The 20,752-nt window shown below is 40.2% G+C and overlaps 1 protein-coding gene across 5 annotated transcripts in view; it reads right to left on the reverse strand.

The window, feature by feature from the left end:
- pdzrn3b (PDZ domain containing RING finger 3b) overlaps positions 1–20,752 on the reverse strand; it is a 307,213-nt gene that overhangs the window by 30,540 nt on the left and 255,921 nt on the right. For all 5 annotated transcript variants that reach the window (XM_043708359.2, XM_043708360.2, XM_087994458.1 and 2 more), the window contains one exon: positions 1,422–1,675. In XM_043708359.2, the coding sequence (XP_043564294.2) occupies positions 1,422–1,675 (254 nt within the window). The remainder of the gene's footprint in view (positions 1–1,421; positions 1,676–20,752) is intronic.

Below are 20,752 nucleotides of genomic sequence, written 5' to 3' on the forward strand. Positions count from 1 at the left end.
GGCAGGATAGACTTGATAGGCCAAAGGGCCGCTTCTGCCCTGTATGATCCTATGATTATAAGAAAACTCCTGTGTAGTTTCAATGTTTATCTTGCTCTCTATAAAATTATTAAAAAGTGAAGAAGAATTGTTGCCTCTTAGTTCCTGATTTGCTACCCCTGAAAATCTTTAAATCGATTCTCTGTTTAAACCTCTTCATGACATCAGTATTGTCGGATGTCTGAGATCTTGTAGCTGACTCTGGGATAAAATGTATGTCAGGAAAAATGAAATCCATATCACAGAGAATGGTAGATCTGTCTGGGCAGCTTTCTTCAAAGCCAACCTCCTTGAGCAGTGAACTATAGCAGGGATTGTCAGGCTGGTGCTGCTGGTGCATTAAATAAGATCCAAAACTGAATTTGAGCCTCTGGGCTCTTTGGCAGAGCAGGGCAATTCATCCTACTCCCTCATTCTTTCCTTAAACCTCTGTAACTCTTTCTCTTGCAAGTGCTTATTCAATTCTCTTTTGAATGTTACTATTGCACCGGCTCCCACTGAGCTTTTGCATGTGCTTTGGGCAAATGTTGAATTTCCTAGTATGTAATCTTTTTGAAGAGTGTTTGGATTTTTTTTTCTTGACTCAGCACTGCCATGCAAAGGTGAAACATTAATTCATGGGAACTGATCAAAAGCAAGAGGAGCAAATTTTTTACAGAGGGTGGTTCGCGTGTAGAATGAACGTCTGAAGGAAGTGGTGGACGTGGGTACAATTACAATATTTAAAAGACATTTGGGTAACTACATGAATAGGAAATGTATGGAGGAATAAGGGCCAGAAGCAGGCAGGTGGGACTAGTTTAGTTTCGGTTTATGTTCAGCATGGTTTGATTGGACAAAGGGTCTTTTAGGTGCTGCATGATTCTATGACTCTATGTGCTGCAGTTAAACAATACAACATAATTCCATGCTTTCAAAACAAAAGACTTACATATATTCAAGTTATCTAATATAATTGGCTAAAAAATTCAACCAAGTTGAAACTATTTTTTCAAAGTAATACATGTTGGGGTTTTAAGTAATAGTTGTAAAACAAACTGAGAAGATTAGACCATAAATTATTGTCCACCTTCAATAAAATCTAATATTACGGAACACCTCCAGGGCTCTCGAAAGTAATTAATAGGTTTCCAACTAAGTCATGCTGGTGGTGGGTTTTACATGATTTAAATTAGTTCGAGATACCAATTTGAATAGCACTACCTCCAGACCAGCAAACTACCTTAAATCTATCCTCTTTTATACATAACTATACCTAAGCTAACAATTCACGGTTCAACTTAATTGTACACATCAGAGCAACTTGAAAACATTATTTTGCTCCTTACCTCAGATAACAATAATAAAAATAATAATAATAATAATGATAAACATAAACTTACTCTTCAGGCAAAAGGTATTGGTCTAGTACCACGACTGGTGGAGTTGGTGGTCTTATTTTAGCCAGAGTCATGATGTGTTCAAAAGTGATGTCTGTCTGAGTGCCCATATCTACCAGCTGACATTCGTGAGATGCATTAATCACTTTTGTCCGCGGAGTTCTTCGCAATACTTGTACGACAATGGGTTCTTTGGCTGTTCTGAAAGCTTCTACTGCCTGCTCATGGGTTGCTCTGGATAGGTCCTTACCATTAACCTGTCAAGCAAAATGTCAAAATCATGAATACATGATAAAATTCTTTCTGTACCAAGAAACCACATACATGCAAGATATGTGGCTGACAAATACCATTACAATAGGGGCTATCGCATTTTATATTCTATTGCTATTACATTTTTCTTACATTACATTACAGTATGGAAACAGGCTCTTCGGCCCAACAAGTCCACACCGACCCGCCGAAGCGCAACCCACCCATACCCCTACATTTACCCCTTACCTAACACTATGGGCAATTTAGCATGGCCAATTCACCTGACCTGCACATCTTTGGACTGTGGGAGGAAACCGGAGCACCCGGAGGAAACCCATGCAGATACAGGGAGAACGTACAAACTCCACACAGTCAGTCGCCTGAGGCGGGAATTGAACCCGGGTCTCAGGCGCTGTGAGGCAGCAGTGCTAACCACTGTGCCACCGTGCCGTGCGTTGTGTAAAGTGACAATTCATTTGTGAAACATCTGCATTTCACTCAAGACATAACTATAATGTGACATGCTCTAGCAAAATCAACTTTCATCAATATTTGTGATTTTCCACATTGCAGTAAATGTATTTTTACACATTATATCTATGCCAAGAAATGAAACACAATGATCAATAATTTTATGGAGAGCATTCAATACAAGTGATAAATCATGGCAAGCTGCTCTTTAGACTGAGAGGGCAAATGTAAAATGATGATAAATGGACCTACAACTTAATTCTATTGAAGGGCCTTTCAAGTTGTAAAATGAGATATAAAAAACATTGCAACCAAGAAACTGGATTAAAATACAGATTCTCACTTTACTTCTTTTGTTGAAGAAGCTTCACTGTAGAATGGTATAGTACAGCTTTTTAGTTCACTGTGCTTAAGTTGTCTTATTTTGATAGAGCTAACCAGTTAATTCCAAACCCTACGCAGGAGCAAATTTCTGCAGATGCTGGAATCTCTACTGGAAACAAAAAGTGTTGGAGATCACAGCGAGTCAGGCAGCATCCATGGGAGAGAGAGCAAACTAACGTTTGAAATAGTGCCTTTTAGGTCACAACAACTTGCAAGGGCAAACAAGTTTTCTCATGTCACCTCTGGCTCATAATTCAATGGCCTTAAATTTGTCATCTCAAGTTACTGACTCTTCTGCTACTGGAAACAGGTTTTCCTTATTCATTCAATACAGTTAAGAATTTTCAGCAACTCTTTCAAATTGTCTGTGAACTTTCTCTGTTCCGATGAGAACAAACTCAGCTTCTTGACTTTCTTCACTCAGCTGAAGTTCCTTGTCCTTATTATCAATGCAGTAAATCTCTTCTGTACCACGTCAAGGTCTAGGTATCCTTCCTAAACTACAGTTCCTCGAATTGAACACTGTACTGCTCCTTTGGCATCATCGTGTACTTTATAAAGGATTATCATAATTTCCAGGCTGTTTTATTTTATTCGTCTATTACTAAAACCAAGGTTTACTTATGCATTTCAATAACTTCCTAACTTTACACACTTACACACTTTACAGCTATCTTTCTGTTCCTGCAGTCCCCGATGTTTCACCATTTAGTTCATATTCGTTGTCCTCTACCTACCAAAATATACCACTTCATACTCCCCTGAATTAAATTTTGATTGCTGTGTCTCTACTTATTTCACTGATCTTTGTCCTTCTGAATTCTTGCAATCCTACTCATTGCTTATTACATTTCTGACTTTTGTCTCATGTTAAAACATTGAAATTGCATTCTGGATAGCCAAATCCAAAAGAGAAGTGGTTCCAACATTGACCAGTGGGCCATACTAACGTGTATCTTCTTCCACTGTGAAAAACTGCTTAGCATTACTTTCTACTTTATCTCAGGGACACAATCTGTATCCAGTTTGCAACTGTCTCTTTAATCCCACAGGCTTCAATTCTGCTGACAAACCTGTATGGTACTGTCAAAAGTATCTGAAAGTTTATACACATAATATTGACCACACTATCTTTATCAAGCCAAGTCTTTGCTTCAAACAACTTGATCAAGCGAACCACAATTTGCCTGTATTAAATATACTAATGGTTTCAAATACTCTCAACACTTTTCTCTTTCACAAGATCCACAGTATATTTTAGCCACTCTTAGTCAAGGTTGTCGCAAGATACATGTGAATGAATGATCGTTACCACATTACAGTAATTCTCCAACACTCTTATTTTCTTCATTCTTTCAGAACCCACAGCTCTATTAAAGCATCTAGTTGCTTCCTGTAGAATCTTGATCTGAGCCTTAAACAAATTTCTTAATAATTTATTCTTTTGGATGAATGGTGAGATAGAAAGTTAAGGATAGCTGCCTTCCTGGTCTGAGAGAAGAGTCATAAATTATGAAGGAGATGAAGTTTATTGCATTACAGTTAGATGAATATGATCCATATGACAGGGAGCACACTGGCCTCAGTTCAGTCACTTCACTCTCTAACTAAGCCCTAGTGATGTCATCACAGAACATGCTGCTCAGTGCACTCAATCAAGTGTTAATCCTTTCAGGATATAATACAGCACATTCCAGCAGTGTGTCACTGTCTTTGTAATGAAACCTTGTTGACACCTGTCAGTTTGTCTCAACTGTGACTCAAGCATTGTCTGATGGACAGAGCTCCGAGTGCCAAAGGTTGAACTTAACGACTGCAAACCTTTCAGTACGAACTTTACAAGAGCTTCTGCACTTGTAACAATTTTCGGAGACAGATTCATGAAATGTTAGACCTCTGGCTGCATTGTGATGGTCATTTAATATAGAGGGAAAAAAATCCCAGAAGCTTTGTTTATTTGAGTGTGTACAACACCACCATGGTACATGACCTTTCTTCTAATCCACAGTTAATTAATCAGAGTGCAGTTGCTCTTTATTGACAACTTGAAATACGCAAAACAGACCCTCAATTAATTTTTCAAATCTCAATTTCATCTCTTTGAAAACTATTTGTAAAAATGGTTCTAACTCACTAGTTCAATGACAAATTACCCAAAGCCTTCCATACAGAAATGTAATAAGTGACCTTTTAAAAACCATTATTAAGAATGTCATTGGCAGAACTTTCCCATTTTCAGTGGAGGTGCTTTGTTGAGTGAGATTCATGGCGCCGAGTCCAACCTGGCTAAGAGCTACCATTCGTACACAATCAGGCTCTGAAGCTTCACTCTCAGGGAAGCGGCTGGCCACAGTGAAAGAGGTGCTTGCTACTCCTGAGACTTTTGGTGTATATGCCAATGGTGCCATATTTAAAGCCCAGCAACATCATCATTGAGATATCTCTGCTGTTGGCTGAAGAAATAAATGCTTCAGGTCTCTGACACTCAGGGTGCTGCTGGAGACAGGCAGTTTTGTCAGAAGCATTAGTTAAGTTGGATCAACGAATGGGGGGTAAATCAATATTACTGGGGCTGTGCTGGCTCTGGCATTCATGTGATTGGCTGGTTCTGTGACTGTCATTGAAAGCCAGGACCTGCACACACTGTGCCTGCCACACATGTGTATGGACGCACACTTTATCACACCAGCCATAGGTGCTCAGCATTAACGGGCAGTGCAAGAGGAAGATGGGGGACTTTGACCTTATTCCAAGAGTCCCTTGCTGTTGATGTTTCTTTTGATCAATGTCCTGATTTTCATACTGAGAAGATTGTTGTTGTTCCCTCATTTTGTCTGCCTGTAGAATATCGCCCTCTTGTCAGCTCCTGTTGTGAAGGGCATAGCATGCTATGATGATGCAGTGCACCTTTTTTAGACTACAGTGCACAGCCTCCACCACAGTGGTTCACACATTCAAATCTCATCGAATGGTCTGCTCCATTAGGGCCTTGGTGCAAGTGTGAACAGCACTGTAGCTTTGCTTTGCTTCAGTCTTAGGGTTTTGTGATGGTGTCATGCAAAATATTTGGCCGTGGTAGCTTTTGCTTTCCCTGTATGGCCCAAAGACATTGGAATGAGACAGTAAATGACAGCTTCTCTATTACGTAATTTTGGCAGTTCCCACAATAGCTGGCACCAATCTTCAGAATGTGGCTGCGATTGTCACAGTTAAGCTGTACAATGATAAAGTGGAAATGTTTTTCTGCTGAGCTGTGCAGGCTAGTAATTGGACATTGTCAAAGCAATGTGAGTTTAGTTGAGTAAAGCTAATGATGATAAAGAATTCCACTGCCTGGAATGTTCCACTTCTCACCTCGGGGGGTGGGAGCAATAAATGACTGTGCTGTTGAGGAAATGGCATGTGTCAACTCAGATACAGTTGGCGGGTCCCCCAGGTTTGGGAGATGACACATAGGTTCATGAGCTGCTCCTTGAAATAAGCCTCTCTGGCAGACAATTTCAAGGCAGGCGTAGCATCAATATGCACTGGATAGGACCCAGTTTTTCTGTGCAAAGATTCGACTCCAACAGATTTCACCATTGGGTGATGATGGGCCAGGACAACCTTAAACTGAGACTGAAGCTTCACAAACTCCAAAGTGACTTGGCAGGATACTCTCGAGTAACCGTGGCCCATTGCTGCAGGCCCATTGCTCCACAGCACCCCAAATGACATACCTGTAATCCTTGGACTGGGTGGACTTGATTGTGGTCCTATCCCTGGACTCTTGGAGGACCAATTACCTGAATTTCTGTGACCTACTGACTGACCTTAGTTCCTCTTGACCCCACTTTGACATTCACATAGGGCCATCTGCTTGAAGCACACGCAGTGTGTATGCGGTGTGATGCTGCAGTTGTGACACTCATGTTGCTACATGGGGATACATGTACCCCGAGACTGGTTAGTGCTTCCCACTGTCCCCATCTGTGCTGAAAAGCATGGCAAGACACAGAAGTTGGAATGAGTGCAGGTACCTGACATTGTGCAGAAGAAAGCAGTTGCACAATGGTCAGCACAAGCATTTGTTGAGCTGCAGTCAGCAGAAACCTGCTCCAATTTACACATTGGGGACTTCCACCGTCTAGTTTCTCGGTGACAGAGAGGCGAATTGCAATGTGGCATAGAAATATGATGTATTGAGGCATTCAAAGGAGAGATTCTGAAGTTACTACGTATGATTTGAGGGGAAAATTGGAAATGTTGTCCTTGATGTCAAGAATCTGGTCCTTCATTCTCACCGTATTTTAATACCTTTCTCGTGTCTGCTCATGCCAAACCGGGAGGTGAAAGTTTCTTCTATTGTTATCCTCTACTACATCGCAGAGGGTCACAATGATGATCAGGAAGTACTATTTCCGTGAGTGCCTACATGTCTGCTTTCATCAGAGTTTTCACTCACTTAGCAATCTAAACCAGTCTTATTTCTTAATTTCATCACTACACATTTTAAAATTCAAAAAGAATAAGTGAAGTTGCATTTGTTTATATGTGATAATACTACTGTCAGAGCTGATTCCTATTCAGTTTTGAGGTCATCAGTGCAGGATACAACTCAGAATTAACTTAATGGCAGAATTATCCTCATAGTTACTTTGACCTGCTCCAGTTGCACATTAAGGCACTTCTCAAAACTAACTGTATGACTAAACTTTCAGCTGTTTGGCCTTGTGTCTTTTGTCTTGTAGCACTTGGATGTGCATTGGATGAGTTCTCATGATACATTGTTATTTTATCATCTAACATGGCGGGGGAAATACCAAAATAATCCAGTATTGCATGCACCTTATATGGTGAAGATTACAATATCTTTACTTTCATTTATTGTTTTTACACATTTCAACAGAATTTCTACCTGGAATTACCATGATCAATATCACATATTGAGGACTGAGGGTTAAATATGACGTGAAGAAGCTGTGCAGGATAGAATGTTTGCTCAAAATACACCCACAAAGCTCAACTACTTTGGTAAAAGATGATACAAATTGTCAAGAAGGTGGATTGAACAGAATCAGATGACAGCATGCAATTGGGATAGAAATTGGTAATGATAAGAAGAACGAATAGCAATTGGGAACTGCTATCAGTCACACGTTCAAGCTGAGCGGGTAGATAGCTAGCCGTTCAGGCAAGTAAGACAGGCTGCAAGAAATCAAAATAGGATAATCACAGGGGATTTCAATATCCCTGAGGTAAAGTGGTCTGATAAGCGATAAACAGAGAAGCAATTTCCTACATGTAACTGGTGACGACTTCTTAATGCAATATTTCAGCAGAATACGGGAGCTTGGGATCTGGAAGCTTTCGGTTTCACTAGCACGCACAAGTGAAAAGGAATCATTTATTATTGAGGACTGATTAATGTGGGGGAAAAAATAATTAGTGCATATTCTGATTGTTTGCACTACTTCTGAAATATGTCTCTCGAAACCCTCCTCCAGGTGGTTTACCTGGATAACCCAACTCAGATACATTTCCTGCATTTACACCAACTTGCATCACAAGAAAATGCAAACATTAGTTGCTTACAGGGTACCTTGAACAGACGAGATACCCTGTTCTTTAGGGAAAAGTGCAAAGTCTGGTTTAAACAATTAAGGACTCAATAACATAAGAAGTTCATCTGAGTGGCAAAAAGAAGTTGCCAATACTAAGAGTGAAATGTTTCCTGGCAGTTTGAGGCAAGTTACTTGAGTATCTGTGGTGAATAGAATGCTGAGTGCCAATGATGTTAAGCCAAATTGCAATGAAACCAATGGAGTCAGTGTTTTTCAATAAGAAATACTGCCAGTTACATGTGGCCACAAGGACATAGCTTGCGACTTTTTATTTCACAGACTGTTCTTTTGTAATTTATACAAATGATTTGCTTGTGAATATAGGAGTTATGATTAGTACGTTTGCAGATGACACCAAAATTGGGGATGTGGTGGACTGTGAAGAAGGTTATCTCAGAGTGCAACAGACCTTTATCAGATGGGCCAATGAGGGGAGTGGCTGATGGAGTTTAATTTAAATAAATGCAAGGTGCTGCATTTTGGCAAGGCAAATCAGGGCAGGACTTATACACTTAATGGTAAGATCCTGGGGAGTGTTGAGTGCATGTTCATAGCTCCTTCAAAGTGGAGTCACAGGTAGACAGGGTAGTGAAGAAGGTATATGGTTCACTGTTTTTATTGGTCAGTGCATTTAGTGTAGGATTTGGGGGGGGTCTTGTTGTGACGACACAGGACATTGGTTAGATCACTTTTGGAATGACACATTTAACTTTGGTCTCCCTGCTATAGGAAAGATGTTGTGAAACTTGAAAGGATACAGAAAAAATTTACAAGAATGTTGCCAGGGTTGGAAGGTTTGAGCGATAGGGAGAAGCTGAATATCTGGGGCTATTTTCCCTGGAGTGTCAGAGGCTATGGGGGGACCTTATAGAGGATTATAAAGTCAGGGAGGGCATGGATGGGGTGACTATCTTTTTCCCAGGATAGGGGTGTCCAAAACTAAAGGGTATAGGTTTAAGGGGAAAGATTTAAAAAGGTACCTAAGGGGCATTTTTTTCATGCAGAGGGTGGTGCATGTATGGAATGAGTTGCCAGAGGAAGTGGTGGAGGCTGGTACAATACCAACACTTAAAAGGCATCTGGATGAATATATGAATAGGACTTTTTTAGGGGGATATGGGCCAAGTGCTGGTAGATGGGACTACATCGGTTTAGGATATCTGGTCAGCAAGGACAAGTTGGACCGGAGGGTCTATTTCTGTTCTGCACTATTCTATGACAAGGTGTATGGGTGAGCATGTTGGAAATTGACTAAATCACTATCACCACAGATGAGAAAAACTCCATGTATTAGAATGAATGTAGCTAATCGCTAAATGAAAATCTAAAAAGGAAATATATAAGACAAGTTCTAGTCTATGCCTGGGCACTGAGCTTTCTGAATGGGAGGTGACATCTGTCTGTCACTTAGTCAATTTGGAAGAGAATACTTCCTGTAACATCCAATTAGCTGTTGTCATTTATTATTTCTTGAGGGAAGAAAAAGGAGAAATACGGTTTTACAAATCTGGCCAATGAAGTATATCAGTGAAGGAAAGGGAAAATAATTCAGAAACGGATTATTTTGTGTCTTTCTCTCAATTTTTATCTTCGTTCTTTTGGTAAATATATATACAGTCATAGACTCATAGAGAAGTACAGATTGGAAACACACCCTTCGGTCCAACTCGTCCACGTCGACCAGATATCTAGTCCCATTTGCCAGCACTTGGCCCATATTCCTCTAAACTCTTCCCAATTCATATACCCATCCAGATGCCTTTTAAATGTTGCAATTGTACCAGCCTCCACCATTTCCTTTAGCAGCTCATTCCATACACGCATTACCCTCTGCATGAAAAAGTTGCCTCTTAGGTCCCTTTTATACTTTTCCCCTCTCACCCTAAACCTATGTCCTCTAGTTCCGGGCTCCCTCACCCCAGGGAGAAGACTTTGTCGATTTATGTGATGAACAAATGAAAAGCATTAAAGATAATAATTGGTTGCATAATCATTGAATATCCTAATAATCTTGTGAGAACTGGAGATAGCAATTTAAGGTGATTGGCACAATAAACCAATGTGGAATGAGGGGAAAAGAATGCATCAACTGATTCAGATCTGGAATTCACTGTCTGTGAGGTTGGTGAAAGCTGATTTAAGTCCAGCTATTTGGACAATTACCGAAGGTCAAAAATTGAGAGGTGCAGGGAAAGGAGTAAGACAAATCGAGTCTTTGTTAGCAGAGAATGGGCTCTGAAATGATGGGCCAAGTGGCCTCCCTTTGAAGATTTCATTCAAATCTAGTCCTGTCCTATGGAGCAAGTCCTCTAACCCTACCAATATGCATCGTTTAAATGGTAATGGAACAGAAATTTTCCCATTAGAGGCAAGCGAGATACTTGTGTGAAAGCAACATTTTTGTGTGCATTAAAACAGAAACAGTTGTTCTTCTGAGAGGCAAAAGTTACTGTAAAATGAATCAGTCAAAAATATTAAATATCCAGTGGTGCAGTCTGTTGTAGATTATTTTCATGACATTAAAATTCTTGTTTGCATTATCACATGATGTGCGGTTTGTGGGTAATGTAATATAACTTAGCTTTCAGATGCACGGTGACTCAATGGTTAGCACTGCTGCCTCACAGCACCAGGCACTCAGGTTTGATTCCTGCCTTGGGCAACTGTCTGTGTGGAGTTTACACATTGTCCTCGTGTCTGCGTGGGTTTCCTCCCACAATGTAAAGATGTGCACTTCAGGTGAATTGACAATGCTAAATTGCCCATAGTGTTAGGTGCATTAGTCAGGGGGTAAATACAGGTTCGGAGAGTTGGTGTGGACTTGTTGGGCCAAAGGGCATGTTTCCAAACTGTAGGGAATCTAATCTAATATCAAGAGCACTTCATTCATATTTTGCCGTCTATTTCTTCTTATATTTTAGAAACAAATGATATATTTTCAGTTCAGGTGATGAGTATATGTTTGCTCTTGTGAACACTGTTTAGATATCTTCACAAATTGTTACAGTATGTTTCAGAATGTGGTAAGTATTGAAATCACAAACTATGCTGTGTTTTTTTTGAAGGTGTAATGATCAGAATTCTGATTGAGTGAGGAAAAATTCCTATCCTTTCAAATATACTATACATGAATATCTGTCCAAAAAACCGCAAATCTTCCTGCATTGGTTACGGTATGTATATATACATACATCTATACACACACAACAGGTCATCACATTTAAATTTGTGTTTTGGAAGTTGCAAATGTGCTTAAATCAGACACTGAGTAAATTCAGTTTATGAAACAATGAAGATTGCCCAATCAAATCACTTATAAAAATAAGCCTCCATACAAATCATTTTAACACTAAAAGTTAACTTACAAATTACAAATGTTGTCATCTCTAAAAAAGGTTTTGTCTTACAGATGGTTTCAGTTCCTATTTTACAGATAGTGTGCAGCAAGATTTAATCACATTAATCTCCTTTTTTAATTAAAATTCCTAGTTACTCTGATGTATTTTAATCAACACTACCTGCTATCTGAAGCAAGTATATAATAATTATTTCTTTTAACTTCATAATCTGATGGTAATTTGTACATATAATGTAATGATCACCTTTTCTGGAATTTCTGATTAAAGACACCAAGTCTTTAAATGAACACATTTAAATAAATCATGTTGCCTACAGCATTAGTAATTAATTATATCAATAATGTTATGAGGCACCACAAATTAATTTGAGATTGTGACAAAAGACTACTATTTGCAGTTTCTCTGGATGAGCTAGCATTTAATTCCCGACTTTCATCAGATTTTCATTAATGTATCTCACAAGTATACAGCATGCGTACAACGTGACAGCGAGTAGGTAACGTGTTCCCAAATGCTGTGACTCTTAGGAGCAAATTACTGCTAATGCTGGAATGATGTCCAGCAGTTGTTTTCAGTTTGTGACGCTTAGACTCAGTGGTAGTTATTGAGGCACAGCAGCACTTGTGAATTTTTATTTTGAAGGGAGAGTGCACCTATTGTTTACTTGATCCCACATTCACCTTTTCCCTATAAACCCTGCATACTCTTTCTTTTCAACTAACAAGCCAAATCTTTGCTGAATGCCTTGATTGAACTTGCCTCCACTGCAATCTCAGTCTGTACATTACAGATCCTGAACACTTGCTGCCAGGGAAAAAGGTTTTGTCTAATATCATCACTACTTTTTTTTTTGCCAGTCACCTTAAATCTACACTGCCTAGTTCTTGATCCTTCTGTAGTTTTTGTTCATACGTTCTATCCAGAAACCTCATGATTTTGAATGTCTCTCACTATATCCTGTGAAATGCCTGCAAGGAAATCAGTCTCAACTTCTCCAGTCTGTATAACTGCAGTTCCTCTTCACTGGATTCACATGCAGTAATCTTTCCTGCACCTATTCAAATGCCTTCACATCCTTCCAAAAGCATGTTGCCTAGAATTGGACACAATAGTTGAGACTGAAACAGTGGTTTATACAAATTTTATTTATATGCCTTGCTTTTATTGATAAAACCCAAAGTGCCCTCAGCTTTCTTAACCACTCTCGATGTGACCTCCCACCTTTTATATTTTTAGCACAAATACACTGAGGTTCCTCTGCTCCTACAGCCTTTTTTTGAGTAGTCCCCTTTACATTACGTTTTTCTCGATATTCTTTGTATAACAACATGAATCACTTCACACATATTGGTATTAAATTTCATCTGCCACTTATCTGCCCATTCCACTAACCTGCCTGTATCCTTTTGAAATTCTATATTTTCCTGCTTTCAATACTCCCACATTTTTCGATGTCTACAAATTTTGAATTGTGCCCGGTGCATTTGACATCTAAGTCATTCACACATGTCAGAAAAAGCAAGGCCCTAACACCAATCCCTGGAGGTAAAAACAATGACTGCAGATGCTGGAAACCAGATTCTGGATCAGTGGTGCTGGAAGAGCACAGCAATTCAGGCAGCATCCGAGGACAGGCAAAATCGACGTTTCGGGCAAAAGCCCTTCATCAGGAATAAAGGCAGAGAGCCTGAAGCGTGGAGAGATAAGCTAGAGGAGGGTGGGGGTGGGGAGAGAGTAGCATAGAGTACAATAGGTCGGTGGGGAAGGAGATGAAGGTGATAGGTCAGGGAGGAGAGGGTGGAGTGGATAGGTGGAAAAGGAGCTGGGCAGGTCGGACAAGTCCGGACAGGTCAGGGGATCAAGTTACTGGAGGTTAGAAGCTAGGATGAGGTGGGGGAAGGGGAAATGAGGAAACTGTTGAAATCCACATTGATGCCCTGGGGTTGAAGTGTTCCGAGGCGGAAGATGAGGCGTTCTTCCTCCAGGCGTCTGGTGGTGAGGGAGCGGCGGTGGAGGAGGCCCAGCACCTCCATATCCTCAGCAGAGAGGGAGGGGGAGTTGAAATGTTGAGCCACTGGGCGATTTGGTTGATTGGTGCGGGTGTCTCGGAGATGTTCCCTAAAGCGCTCTGCTAGGAGGCGCCCAGCCTCCCCAATGTAGAGGAGACCGCATCGGGAGCAACAGATACAATAGATGATATTAGTGGATGTGCAGGTAAAACGCTCTCCCCACCCCCACCCTCCTCTAGCTTATCTCTCCACGCTTCAGGCTCTCTGCCTTTATTCCTGATGAAGGGCTTTTGCCCGAAACGTCGATTTTGCCTGTCCTCGGATGCTGCCTGAATTGCTGTGCTCTTCCAGCACCACTGATCCAGAACCAATCCCTGGAGGTTCCACTATAAAACTTTCACCAGTCTGAAAAACATTAATGAACTATTATTCATTGTTTGCTGTCACTTAGTCAATTTCATGTCCACGGTGCTACTCTTCTCTTTTTTTCCCATGAATTACAACTTAGCTCAGATACCTGTGGTGCAGCACTTCACTAAATGCCTTTTGAAAGTCCGTGTGTATCACATCAAAAGCATTATCATCATTAACTCTCTTTGTTAGCTCATTACTCAAGGAAATTAGCAAACCCATTCTTAACCCATTTATTGCTTACCCTTAATAAATTTGTGCTGGCTTTCCTTAATTGGCCTGCATGTCCTGAAGAGATGATTAGTTTTGTCCCGAATTATCATTCTTGAGGGCTGGTCTGCTTAGTTGGCTGGACAACCAATTTGTAATGTAGAGTCATACCAACAGCATGGGTTCAATTCCCACAAAGAATAACGTTACCATGAAGAACTCTTCTTCTCACACCTCCTTTGCCTGAAATGTGGTGTCCTTCAGGTTAAACCACAAGCAGTTGTCCCTCTTCTGCAGGACTATGGTGAATTTATCTTTAATGATCATTTTTTTTTGGACTTGTCTTTATATCTTTTTTAAACAAGGATGCAATTCCCCAATCTCTTGCCACCACCCTGAGTGCAAATAAATTAGCGAATTCTGGCAGATGTCATTATTATTTCTACTCTCTTGACTGAACCTTCACAAAGTATCCTTGGATGGTTCACCTCATCCTGGGGCCTTGCTGACATTAATCCTGACAGTCTAACCAATGCATACTACTCATCAATTTTAAACAATCCAAGTATCTGAACTAACTTATTTTTGGTAGAGCCAGATGCAAAATATTCATTTAATATTTCAGTCATGCCCCTGTTGCCTATTTTGATCCCTATTTGGCCCCACTTTTATTCTTCTCTGTCTAAATTAATCTTTTGGATTCCCTAATATGTCAGCTGCCAGTGCCTTTTCACAATCCTTCTTTGCTTCTCCTAACTGTTGCTCCATTTCCCTTCTGATTCTTCAATCTATATTCTTGGTTCCATTGTCCACTTCACACTTGTTATGAGGCAACATTTTCTTCTTCATATTTATCGCTATCTCATTTGTCATAGAGGGAGCTCTGGATTTGTTTGCTCTATATTTCACCTTCATGGGAATGTTCGTTGATTGTGCTTGAACACTCTCTGTTTACAGGCAGCCATTTTCACTTCTAGTTTTGCCTGATAACCTTCCATTTCAATTTTTCTGACTCAGATCCATTCTTCCCATTTCGATTGGCTATTCCCCCACTCAGTCATTCTTACTCTGCATTGTTCCTTTTCAATTTATATAGCAATATAAAGCTAATTTATATTTATAAATTTATAAAGCTCATGACACAATAATTACCATCCCTTAATGGTACATGACTGACACGTGATTTATTTGGCCCTAATTCCTAAAAATCAAATCGAGAAACACTTATTTTCTTCTTGGATTGAAAGCATAGGGCTGAATTTTACCAGAATCAGCTAAATGTTTATTCTGGCAAATTCAGGAAGGGTGTCTTTCTGTGAGCCTCACTCTATTCTCTAAAGCTCAGCTCATTACCTAGGCATTACGCTCCTATGTCATCCTGCTCACACCATCTGCTGTCTCACCCGAGGTGGAGGTACTTGTCATTGCCAAGATGTCCTCAACCTTCCGGCATTAGTGTCTTTTTTATTGTCCAGATATGCATCAGAGCAAGTGCTGCCAGCTAGGGGCTGATCTTCAGTATACAACTAGTCAGAGAGGAGCCAAAAAGGTAGCTTTCTCAGGGCTTCATGACAAATACAAGTGCACATGCATAAATGTATTCCTTGATAAGAATCAAAGTACACAGTTTACTCACCAAAAGTGATACTTCCTTGAATTAGAGAGTATTATTCTTTAACCAATGACAGTGTAGCCTGCAGCTCAGTACTGTTAACCATCACCCACCAGTAACCACACCCCCCCACCCCCAGTCAATGCCAATCTGCCTTTGACTATCGATTACATTCCCCTTCCCTCCGTAATCCATGTTTTCCAATTCACTATTGTCTCTCACCTTTGTGTTTCAGTTCCCCTTTACAATATTGTCCCCTCTTCATCCCAGCATGCTGCCTTCAATCCCTCTAATTGACCTCTCCCACAGCAGTGACCTTGGATAAACTCCACTTACTTTAATTAAGTTGACCCCAAGGACTGACTGTGGCCTAAAACCCAGACAGTAGTACAGGCCTGAAGCTAAATGCCCTAAAACTCCAGCACAGAATAGGACCATTTATCCAGCTGGTTAGTGTGAGCTCTCCATGTAGAGAAATCCGGTCAGTCCCATTCCCTACTCTACCTCCATCATCTGCAAGTTTAGATCATCTAAGTACTTATCCAGGTTCCCCTACTGAGTGATAGGTGTGGATTAATAATTTCAGTGAGTTGCATGAAAAAAGTCTTTCTCACATTCTCCCTTGTATCTTCTGACCAAACCGTTAGATCTCTGCCTCCCTGTATCAAAGTTAAAGTTACTTCGAACTGCTTTGCTTTGTCTACCTTTTCTAACCAGTTCATTATCTTGCACACTTCTATCAAATCTCCCTTCAATCTCTTTCACTCCAAGGAAAACAACCAGCAAAAACAATGGAATTTAATCTGAAGAAATATGAAGTAATGCATTTTGGCAGAAGGGACTGGAAGAGGAAGTAAACATTAAGTGGCACCATTCTCAAGACTTTACATGAGCATTGAGATCTTGAGATTCATGTGCTCACATCTGTGAGGATGGCAGGATGTACTGAGACAGTAATTTGTGAAACATGTGGGGCCTTGGGCTTCACAAATACAAATATATTGAGAACAAAAGCAAAGTTATGCTGAACATGAATAAAGTTCTAGTCGGGCCACAAGTAGAGTATTTGATTTTGGTTACCACACGTTACGAAGCATGCAAAGAACTTCAAAAGGATGCAGAAGAGATTGACCCAGAAAAGTTTCAGGTTTGAGGAATTTTAACTATACGTTTAGGTTGGAGAAGTTCACAGAACACAGAGTTGTGACAATGCAGGAGGCGATAAATTCGCATTCAATTAATGGCTTGTGTGCTCCATTAACTTTTCGGTTTTGAAATCAAAACTCAAAAGGAAAATATAATGCATTGCACAAATTTTCACTAGTTGCAGTGAAAATTTTAATTATTTTAAATTTTAGCACCAAAAAAAAACTAAAAGGGCAATTAGGGAATAGTAACAATACCAATCTTGCCAGCAATGCTCACATTCCATGAGAGGAAGAAAATAACATTGGACCTCCCTATGCCTTTACTATTCAATACAAATTTAAGCCATATGATTTTCAATTTCCCATTAGCCAGGAATAACACTTATAGCTGTGCATTATTTTCAAGCTCTGAAATATTTTATTGCTCATTTATTTAAGGTGACAAAGTTTTATGATAGGTTGCAATGTATGCACCTAATCACTGATATAGTCTTTGCTCCATATTAGCTTTCTCTTACCGAATGATCTTTTAAACTAATTAATGGAAGAATTTCACCACAATCCACGTGGAACAGTAACTTTGCTGAATGGCCTAGCTTTCACCTTTTGAATCAGATTTCATTCAGTGGGTGAACTAACTCTTGTTTAGTTGTGTTCATTTTGTCAGTAGAAATTGGCTGTGGCTTTCACTGAACAGAGGCTAATGGGTTTCACCAGGCAACTCTAAATTATTGCAAAAAAACCAAAATTGGCTATCAACTTCACTCCCTCCTTTTTCGGGCCAGAAGGTATTAAGTAGCACAACAACAAACTTTGGCAACCAAGTTTTCAATGCATATCTTACTCAACCTATTTGTAATGTTCACATTTACAGACCCTACTAAGAGTAGAAAAAAATTCTCCCATACACCAAAAATGGAGACTTGGAGAATTTCTATTGGAGCAAAACACATCTACACATGTGTAAGTGCTGACAAGTAGTAGAGTCTTACTATCAAACTCATATAAGTGCAGCAGAAAGAGAAAAATGTTGACTGCCATTACATTGGGTCAGATTCAGCAAGGCATGGTTATCACATTCATATTGCTACTGTGCTCCATTTTAAGTAAAGAGCGAGCTTTGCTTTTCTGACAAGAGATTCCGATCAGGACTCCTTCAGAAATGCAGAGCCATATGCCTGACAGATTCCTTGTAACAAGGATATTCAGGAAAGGGGAAACCATGGCCCCTTTTATCACAGGAGGTCTTCCATATCCCACAGGGGATAGTGGAGTGGAGGGTACAGGAAGGTGTTGCAAAGGAGTTAGGGTGGTGTCAGCTCCCGGAGGGGAGTGAGGGAGCATGTATCTCTCCTGGGGGAGAAGGATTGTCAGGTCCGGTGGTAGAGGGGGGAGGAGGAAGAGTAACATCCTACTTAAAGCTCCCAGGTAACATGAATCTTGCAGTGATGTTTTGTAAATGTAACTCAGTATGGGAGTAGGACAGTTTGCTGTGGAAATAATGATGACACGAACAGTGCACATGGCAATTTTTACCAACTGAAAATGCCAGAGACATTTTGATTTGTTCATTCTATGTAAAGATATAACAAGTTGTAAATACAGTGAAACAACTAGTCTGGAACTGCAAGCTAACTTGTAGAAGTGTGGAAATTTCTTCCTTTCGATTTTAATTACTGTTGGAATTTTTAAGAAAAAAAACGTTGCTGCCTTGTTTCTTTCTCTCTCTCTTCATACCATACTTGTTATTTTTTTTTCCTTCAGCAGACTTAACACTGAATTAAAATTCCAAGCTTACACAATAGATAGCTTTATCAATTACAGCAAGCGAAATCCTTAGTACAGGCTGAAGAAAGATATGTCGGAAACACTGAAGTGGGAGGTGACATCATTGGTGCAGTCGAGACTGAGAAACTGGGAGAATGGGAGAGGAAATGGGTTGGAAGGGAATATAGTCAAGATAAGAACAGGAGTGAGTTGGCCATAGAGGCCCTTGAGTCTATTTCACACTTGATAAGACCATGACTGATCTGCAGTTGTATTCTCCATGTCTGTCTTTTCCCCATATCCATTGGTACCTTTGAATAAGAACAATCTATGAAGCTCAGTTTTAACTCAGCATTCTCTTTGCATTAGCAAAGGAGTTGTGGAAAGGAGTTTCAAATTTCCAGCACGCTTTGTCTGAAGGAATGTTTCCCAATTTCACTCCAAATGAGACCCAGCTTCAATTCCATTGACCATGAAGCCCTCCACCACCGTTACAGTCAATCCTATACTGATGGTCAGTTAGCTCAGATGGTAGGCAGATGCTTTGTGATGCAGAGTGGCACCAACAGTGTGGATTCAATTCCCATACCAGCTGAGGTCACCATGAGATCTCACATTCTTGTCCTCACCCCTTCCCTGAGGTATGGTGGCCCTGAGGTTACATTCATGACCAGCTGTCACTCTCGAATGAGAGATTAGCCAATTTGGTTGCTTCCACATTTTCCAATCCCCAAAGAGCAGCAATTTCCAACTAGTTTCTCTCAAACAACCCGATCAGTTTCACTTAATATCCCAAAGGCTTAAGTTAAATCACTCCTCGTCCTTCTAAGGAGTGCGGTGGAGGGAGGATCTTCAGGTGACGATAATGACACGCCTGCAAAAAATGGTGTGATGTTTGATGGTGGAGCCATGATCCAATTGAAGGTAAAAGGACATGTCAGAGAATTGGCATTCTGCCTCATTCCATCCTGACAGCTGGCCCACTCCTCTGCTAGTTAGGAATATAGATCTAGAGGGTATAATGGTCTTATTTCATGAGGACAATAAATTAGCAGTCAACAACATTCTTCTGCCCCTTAAAACCTCATCCCTCACCCACCCACCCTGCATGACCCCTATATTTCCATGCATTCTCAATAGCCAGTCAGGATGTCTTTGAAATGGATATTTAAAAAGAAGCTTGTGGTCTAATACAATGGTCATTCAATCACTCTCATTCATGGAAGAAATTCTACATACTTATAGACTTTCAAGTAATCAATCCATAGTAGGAACAAATATTTATTCACTTAGAGCAAAGACAGATAATTCTTTAATAATTGTTTCAAACCATCAAAATGGGAACCCAGACCCCTGCTTAAATGTGTGCTCTTGCATATTTTGAAAACTAGTCAAGCATTCATAGAAAGGTTTTATATTTAGGACTGTAAAAGTCTGCTCCTGCATAAAAAAGTAGCCATGAATGATGGAGAAAACTCAAATTTCCTGCAGGGTTTACTGTGGTGACCCCAAACTCAGAAAGGGCACATGTGGGGTCATGAACCTAAGCCCTTCAGATCTGCACAACGGCTGCACAAAAATAGCAAACCGATGGGAAGACACTGGAAAAGGTAAATTAGTGCAGTTTCTGCATTTTATGTCATTTTCCATGGCCTTGACATTCAATTCAAAAGTAGCCTTATTGCATTTCCTGTTCAGAGTCTCATAAATGCATCTTCAATCTGGTTGGTTAGGGAAATACACAGTTCATTGCCACATTCCCTGGAGAAGGTGTCAAGCTGGCTTTCCAATGACACTCAGTTTCAGAGCAGAATCCCATTGTCTATGGGCTAGTATAACTGGAGCTGTTTGCTCACTGCCAACAGCAAAATTCGGACTATAATGCCTTTTGCAATAATTTTGATTCGACACATGTAACATCAAAAGAAGAGACTGACTCAATGCTCAGGGATTTTCAGTTCAGATGAAGATCCCATTTTCAAATGGAGTAGTCTGTCGATCTATTGCAAGGATATTGTTAGCGCTCGGGGAGCAACCGCAGATCAGGACTAATGGGAAAGATACCATGCTGAAAGCAGGTGCAAGTTGGAGGGAGGAGGGAGAGC

The sequence above is a fragment of the Chiloscyllium plagiosum genome, unplaced genomic scaffold (assembly GCF_037043375.1).
Source record: "Chiloscyllium plagiosum isolate Xiang-an unplaced genomic scaffold, Cpla_swu_hap1 HiC_scaffold_14, whole genome shotgun sequence".
Classification (NCBI taxonomy): Eukaryota; Metazoa; Chordata; class Chondrichthyes; order Orectolobiformes; family Hemiscylliidae; genus Chiloscyllium; species Chiloscyllium plagiosum.